Source organism: Nicotiana attenuata, chromosome 10 (genome assembly GCF_001879085.1).
Source record: "Nicotiana attenuata strain UT chromosome 10, NIATTr2, whole genome shotgun sequence".
In the NCBI taxonomy this organism is placed as follows: Eukaryota; Viridiplantae; Streptophyta; class Magnoliopsida; order Solanales; family Solanaceae; genus Nicotiana; species Nicotiana attenuata.
Window position 1 is genome coordinate 31678413 of NC_031998.1, and position 8016 is coordinate 31686428.

The 8016-nt window shown below is 35.4% G+C and overlaps 1 protein-coding gene across 2 annotated transcripts; it reads left to right on the forward strand.

The window, feature by feature from the left end:
- LOC109233246 (peptidyl-prolyl cis-trans isomerase CYP21-4-like) lies at positions 295-6329 on the forward strand. 2 transcript variants are annotated; one of them, XM_019399052.1, is made up of 8 exons: positions 295-408; positions 795-968; positions 2876-2915; positions 3357-3395; positions 3788-3873; positions 5020-5157; positions 5258-5408; positions 5696-6329. In XM_019399052.1, exons 2-8 carry the CDS (start codon positions 817-819, stop codon positions 5780-5782), a joined length of 693 nt encoding a protein of 230 aa, XP_019254597.1. In that variant the 5' UTR covers positions 295-408; positions 795-816; the 3' UTR covers positions 5783-6329. The 2 variants fall into 2 exon arrangements, with proteins under 2 accessions (XP_019254597.1, XP_019254598.1); XM_019399053.1 differs by lacking the exon at positions 295-408 and adding an exon at positions 455-508.

The window sequence follows — 8016 nt, forward strand, 5'->3', positions numbered from 1 at the left end:
AGAGGGTTTGGGCATCACATTGTAGATACTTGAATACATGGAAGAAATAAGAAACTCTCCTTTCTTTTTCTCTATATCTCTTATCTATTTTCTTGTTTTATATTATTACTTTGAGCTAAATTTCGTAATAGAAGCATAATAATTTTCAAAATGAAACGTTTTTGACTCACTCTTTTTTGTAACCCGAGCACCCGCGTATATGTCCCAATTTAGAACTCAATGGACTTCAAATAGTACTAACTTGTAATTCATTAAACCTTGGGGGTTTGAAATGCATACTTAAAAGAATGGGTTGAAAATTATACCAACTGCCTTCTTGGTTCTTTCTCCTAATCCCACGCAGGATACAGTAACGAAGAAAAGCAATCAATCCAACGTAGGCAATTCAATCTAGCGCAGACGATTCAGGTATATTATTTAAATTGTTCTAACTTTGAATTTTATCTCACTGTCTGAAAATTTTGTAATTTCAAGTTTTGAGGTCAAGCATCAGATCGGTTTAAAAAAGGTGTATGAAGTAATTGTTCATTTCTATTTTATAGCTAGAAATACATGCACTTTTTAATCATTTTTACTTGTCTTGTATTTGCAATGAACTATGAGCTTCAAATAAAATTATGCGACGTGAAGGTCATATTCACTTACTTTATTTGGGGCCTAATTATACCGTCTAATTCATATCTAAAGTACGATTTTGTTGCCGAGTCTGAATTGTGTTGTTCTTTTGTTTTTTAATTGAAAAGGTGGGATGATAATTTTGACTTGAATTATGATTAATTTTATGATAATTTCAGAGATTAATACTTACTTGAGGTAATGGCGAGGATAAAACCTCAAGCTCTTCTATTGCAAAGCAAAAAGAAGAAGGGGCCAAGTGGTGTCAGTGTTAATACAATTATAGTATGCATCCTAATTGTTGCTGTGATGGTGTTTTCCCTGTATTCTACCTATAGATACTGGTTTCGAAGGTTAGTCAAAATCTTTTCTTGGATAATTGTTCAGAGCTGCTTGTATTATCTAAGTTTTCTGTTCAATTTGTTTATTATTGCCTATCGTTTGATTGTTTAGCTTTGACTTGGAAAACAATGTAGTTACTTAGATTAAATTTTGACGTATAGCATAAGTATAGAGACGAAACTACATTCTGGGAGTAACAGAGAAAGTTGTTATTTTTCTAATATTTTTGAACTCATGCAATGTTCTTTGCTTCAGAGAGTAAAGCTCTCTTTGGCAGTTGTCAAGATTCTTAACTTGGCATTTTTGGTAATGCTTCTGATTCATACAATTTTTCATTGATGATTTGGAAAAAAAGTGAGGTGACAAAGTGTTTGGATATGGCATGGCCCTAGCTAGTAGTTGAATGGATGTAAAGTGCAAGGTGTGGAATGCCCTAATTTCTGGTTCCATATTTGCACTGTACAGAAAATTAATACCAGAACTTTTTGTATACCACTTCTATATATGTCCAACAGTAACCTAATCATGTCCATTTCATGAGCTTCTTGAGTTTTGATATATCCATTCCAGAAACTCGTTTGCTTTTGTGGGGACCATATTGTCGGAGTGCCAGAAATAAGGACAATAATGATGTTTATAATATAGTGTTTTTGCAACTCTTTCACATTGTTTGATACTAAGAGACTTCTAGTCGTGCGTCTTTTCTTTTTCAGAAGTATTTTGGTACTCCTCAAGTCTAACTTCATGTGAAACTATTTTCTTTTTACTCTGTCCGAGAAAAGATTGACATTTTTATGCACTTGGAAATTATTTAATTTAACATACTATTTTAGAAGTTGATATTTTGTTAGGAGAGAGAAAGACATGAACGTGTGGAACTCTTACCATATAATAGTTAGTAGTAAGGGCAAATTTCTTACTCTTCATATCTATTTAGCTTATATATTAGTAACAGTTTTCCTTTGTTTTAAATTTCATGTCCAGTCAACATAAAAAGTAACGGAGGAAGTGCTACTTTGGATCTTCTTCCAATCATTACTTGATATTAAATGACACGAGTCTTTATGATAGTGGGGAAGTTTCCAAATGAAGTATGTTATTTGTGCCTTTTTGTTACTAGCTTTCCTTTTTTGGGTTAAATTATGTCTATATAGAAAAATAATTATGGACATAAGAATATACCTTTATCATATTCTTGTATCATATGTTCTGCAACTTGCTAACTTCTTTTAATTTGCTTGTCCATGTCTGACACAAAACTAGTGTTAGTGCTAATGCTACTTACCATAGGGTAAATGACAGTCTAATCGAGAAGTAAATGTGCAGTTGATGGCCGGGTGGTGTTGTACTAAGGTGGTAACGGCAGCCAGAGATTAGCTCGGATGCTGTTGCTTGGAGGAGAACTGTGAATTCTATGACTGTTATTCTGTAAGAGAGTATTCGAAAAGTTCTAGACGTGGTTATCTAAGGGCAGTTCATATTTTTAGAGGAAAATCGGACTATTTAGGTCTTGGATTAAGCACATAGAAATACTTGTTTAGATAATGGTAGCAATGAGATTTGAACTCAAGACCTTTGCCTGTGCTTCTTTCATGTTACATTGAGTGACCACCTCATTTAAAGTTTTATCCATACTCTTATTTATTTATTAATTTATCTCGACAGAAAGAGCTCATTTTGAGCCCCTTATTATCGCTGATCCAAGTGTTGCATGAGTCCATCATAATATGTGTAAACTTAGTAATTTTCTGGTGTGAAGAACTCCAAATAATGTATGATTGCTGAGGAAGGATGATATGGGATGAATATTTGTTTCATCAACAATGCCTCACTTGTACATTTATTGAATATTTTATAACAAGATGCATTTGAATAGATGTTTTTTCCTCATACTTGGACCTTCTTATTTTCTGGCTAGATCAATTGTTCAGACACAGGATGATCTATCTACCAGCAAGGTATGAATAATTCTACAACACTTAATTTGGTTGGTAGATAATATTTGATCGGGAGTTGCAAATATTCTTTCTTGAGCTCCAGTGACCAATTTATGCAGTTTTTTTCTGGTCTCGACTAAGATACATCATTTTTTTTACAATAGTGTGGTGTTTGGATTAATTTGCTCGCACCTCAATTATTCCACCGGGTACCTGTAAACTTCTACTAGCACATGCACTGGGTATTTTTGCCCACCAAGGTTTAGGCAGATGGAAGAAATCGCCTTGCTTTTTTGTCTCTGCTGGATTTGAACCCTGCACTCCCATGATTTTCACCCACTTTATTTACTGCTAGGCAACACCCTTGGGTGCAAACTTCATATTTAAATCCTAGAAACTGCATTTGCCTTTCTATATATTCCTTTGCACTCATGTATATCTTTACCTTTTTCTTTGCTGCAGGCTATTGAGCGAAAGAAATCTGATATTCCTAAATACGCTGTAAGTTCAGAAAATCCTCTTTCCTGCTTTCTCGCGGAGCTGGTTTTCATGACTGTTTCTATCTCACTTAGCTAGTCAGCAAGCACTGTCATACTACTAGCTTGTTTTTCAAGTCTATTGGTGGTATAATTCAATATTAACTTGTCATTTTCATTCAAGGGGAAAAAAAATTGATAAAGAATTTTTTTTTATATCTTTGCCTATCGTCAAGGGTAAAATTTATCTACTTATCTTCCTTGCATTATAGCATATGATAGGATACCGCTGTTTCTCTTTCAAATGTGAAGTTTTCCTCTATGTTTTTTATTGGCTATAATTGCATATTTCAAGGTTTTTTTGTTTTGTAATCCTTATCTTTCCTAGACTTTGTTAACTTGTTATATCTCTGGTAGCTTATAAGCACCTCGAAAGGCCTGATAACCGTGGAACTTTACAAGGATGGTTCTCCTGACATTGTTGATGAATTCATTGACTTCAGGTGCGTAATTGGTATACCTTCTCATTCATTTTCTTTCCTTTTTTGTTTTTGGTTTGTTCTTTAACAGAGATGGCAATTAAATTTCTCCTAGTTCATATAGATCTAACAAGCAACCTTGTCTAATAAGTTGACAAGTCCAAGCATTCATCTCTTCCCTACCTCACATGCAGCAGCTGGTAACTTGTACACATGCTTCTAGAAGGAGAAATTTTGGGATGGTGCTTATATGAGATCCTAGAAAACATTCAAAACAACCTGCGATTGAAATAATAAGGGGCGAAAGGATGTTTTTTGGGACATATTTTTAAGAAACATTTACCTAGGTTTCAATTTTTGGAAAATAGGGTCGGGATAAAAAGCTTTTGAACATGTTAAATCCACTTTTTTCTGTTCTTTCTATTTTCTCCCTGATTTTGAGAGGAAAAAAGAGAAAAGAGAGAGGGATTCATCTGTTTGATTGGATCTCTAGTCTTCTCCATTCCTTCCCGTGACAATTATAAGAGCACAGGAAAGATGGATTTTGAGAGGAAAAAAGAGAAAAGAGAGAGAGAGGGATTCATATGTTTGATTGGATCTATAGTCTTCTTCATTCCTTCCCATGACAATTATAAGAGCACAGGAAAGATGGATTTTGAATCTCACCATCGTTACCTTTTTCTTTTCTCCTTTAAGGAGGGGTCGGGGGGTTGATAATTTGACAATTTGTGGTTGTGGCAGTTCACGGTTTCAAGCTGATGAAAGGTTAGTGTTGATTTCATGAATCTCCACCACTTAATCCATGCTCAGGCTATATGCTTCTCTTTGGAACCCCAAATTTTCAACGTTCCCATTCTTATTGAACTGAAATTTAATATTTGATTCGGAACTTTGAGAACAATCTGCAGATTCATGGGTGTTCTAACGTTTGCTATGGACAGCTTGTCACAAATTCCTCATTAGGAACTCATCTTCTGCTTTATCCTAAAATCAGAATCTTTAAGGACATTACAATGTGTATTTAGTTTCTTCACAATCAATGGATGCAAAATAAAACGCTGCCTCAACTAGATGCCTAGAACAAGAGCGATAAAAATCTTGGCATGCTGGTCCATTTGCTGATGATTCACATGGATACTTAAGTATGATATTGTTGTTATGTGTTTGCAGTCAGAAGGGTCACTTTAAAGAGATGCAATTTATTCGTGTAATCAAGGACTCTGTCATCCACGGTAGTAAAGTTGAAAGACCTGAAGCTACAGAAGAATGGACTTTGAGGGGAAAACATTATAGCCAACTGGATCCAAGGTCTTCCTTGCACATCATTTGCTGTTATTGTGTCTTTTACAGTTGCCTTGGGATCCCCTTGCTTCATTCTCATCGCTGAATTGGCTATCATAATGTTCAGTCTTAAGCACGAAGCATTTATGCTTGGTACTTCCAAGGTGAAACATGAAGGTGGAGGATTTGATCTATTTGTTACAACAGCACCAATCCCGGATCTGAATGACAAGATTAATGTCTTTGGACGTGTCATCAAGGGAGAAGAGGTTGTCCAGGTATAGATCCTTTTCCTTTTCCTATCAGTTTTTGCATGAAGAGGTTAAAGGACAGAGTTAGAGATTCGATATTTCACCGGATTTCCACACTATTTAATATTTAGTGAAAATTCAAGTCCATACTGGGAGTATATTTGGAAAATTATTTCATTATGGTTCATGAAGGAATGATAAGTCATCGGGAAACTGGCCAAAACCCCATTGTCAAGCCTAGCGATGAGAATTTTAGTATTCTCTGTTCTTTTCTCTCCCCACCTTAATGCTGATGGTTGGTTATGGCTATTCAGGAAATCGAAGAAGTAGATACAGATGACCACCATCGACCCAAAACTCGTGTGCAGATCAATGAAGTTACTCTTAAGCAGAGAACCTGAACTATGCTCTGTCCATAAGATGCAGTTACTTGACGTCAATGGACAAAAGCAGGCAGCAGCATATGATTTCAAATATCTTTCGAAGATTTTGATTCCTTGGAGTTGACACGATGCAGCTTGCTATCAGTGCTTTTGGTGTAAGATCTGGATACAGGTATCTCGTTGTGTAATTTGGTTAGACAGTTTTTCCCTTAGGGTAAACAATCTGGCTATTCCTTTATGTCTTATAATATGGTATGTTCAGAGGAAATTTTCATGACACAGTTCAAATGTTCAAAAGACAGTAATTCAAGAGTTTTCATCCAAGATCCCGCCTAGACATTTCTGATCACAGATCAACATTTCAGGAGGAGTTGCAGGATTAATTTAATTTCCAAAACTATAAGTCCTAGACTAGAAAAGAAATTTGTTTGGTGTTAAGTCAGCTCTACTAGATGCAGTTGCTCCGGTATCCAAGAACTAATGTTTGGATTTAGATGATATGTGTGGATGTATCATGTTGAGATGTTGATTTGTTTTTTGTGTTAATGAAGTGAGGATATTTTTACGGGTCGGATGAAATGGGGGTAATTATAACCCCCTGTTTAGACCTTTGGATAAACAATCTGGCAGTTCTTATAAGACAATATGTTCAGAGGAAACCTTCTACTCAAAAACACTTTTTCTTTCTTCCTAAAAGCTTGGCCAAACACCTCAACTTTGAAAAAAAACACTTGAAAAAAAAAAGTGCTTTTGGAGAAGCTTGGCCAAACAGACAATATGTCCACTATATAATTCAATTATTGTTTAATCTCCAATTATAATCTCCACATTATTATCCCAATATAGCTTGTTCGAAAATCAGATGAGGGGACATCAATAATTGGAATATGGATTTATGTTTCTCATTCAATCATTTATGCACAGTTCAGAAAGCAGCCTTTGTTTTCGGTAAGTGAAAAGTTTGAATCCAACCTCTCCCCTGTTCTTGGAAGCATAAGAAGAGAGGGTCTTCAAATTCATGGACCACAAGTAGAAAAAAGTAGTTTCTCCCCAAAAGCACTTTTTTGAAAAGCACTTTTCAAAATAAGTTAATTTTAGAAGCTTGGCCAAACAGGCTAATACCCTCTCTACCTCCCAGGGTAGGAGTAAGGTTTGCGTACACTAGGGGTGTTATCCTGCGGAGTATTACGCTTAACGGTTCGGCTTATCGGTTATCGGATTATGAATGAAGTAATCCGCTAGCTATCCTATAAGACAACGGGCGGATTGGTATCGGATTAACGATTATCGGACGGTTTATTGGCTAATCAAAGATAAAAAACTGAACGTTAGTTCTTTTGGTTGCATAGTTAAGAATAAACACTTGAACTTCTGAAGTCCAATTTGGAGAGCCAAGGGTCATCATGATACAAACTGGCATAATATATTATCTTGATCACCATGTATTCTTTGATAATAGGAGAAAAACGCGAGAAATTCAAAAATAGCCAGATTTACAAGTGGTAATTGAAAAATAACCATAGTTTTGAAGGTAATCGAAATTTAGCACTTTTCATGTAAAGATAAATCTGAACGAAAACACTGTTCAAAATCCGAAAAATATTCCAGCATAATATACTAGAGTTCGAATTTTTTATATGTAAACTTCCAGCATAATATACTGGAGTTCCAGCATAATATATTGGTCCAGCATAATATGCTGGAAGTTCATACACAGGTGGTCCAATCTCCAGTATATTATGCTGGAACTTTCTGTGTTTTCCAACATAATATGCTAGAAGTTCATACACAGGTGCACCAATCTCCAGTATATTATGCTGGAACTTTTCGTGTTGCAGCAAAATAGTGATTATTTTCCAATGACTTTGCAAACGCTGGCTATTTTTTAATTGTCAGTTCGAAAACTGGCTAGTCCGTGTTATTTTCACAATGAAAACCAAATTGAAAGCCCAATTCTTGCACCTAAAGCTCTACTATTATGGGCAGCTCTTTGCAATCACTTGTAAAAGGATTGTACGCTAAAGTGCATTTCTAAACAGAGGATCACATATGCACGGTAGTCAGTGACACAGGCCGAATCCAATAGTACTTTATATACATAAGTGTAAAAGTGTAAATATAAAAATTCTTAACGGGTTAACGGTTTATCCGATATGAAAATTGAGTAATCCGCCTCCAAACCGTTAAGCCGTTAATTATAAAATCTCAATCCGTTTACCAACCATTACCCGAATAACCCGATACCAATAAGT

What these genes read in the sequence shown, in the direction of transcription:
- LOC109233246 (XM_019399052.1), top strand. Translation starts at nt 817, where the DNA reads ATGGCGAGGATAAAACCTCAAGCTCTTCTATTGCAAAGCAAAAAGAAG. An exon ending in TATAGCCAACTGGATCCAAG is followed by an intron (nt 5,158 to 5,257) that starts GTCTTCCTTGCA and finishes CATAATGTTCAG; the next exon opens with TCTTAAGCACGAAGCATTTA. An exon ending in AGGGAGAAGAGGTTGTCCAG is followed by an intron (nt 5,409 to 5,695) that starts GTATAGATCCTT and finishes ATGGCTATTCAG; the next exon opens with GAAATCGAAGAAGTAGATAC.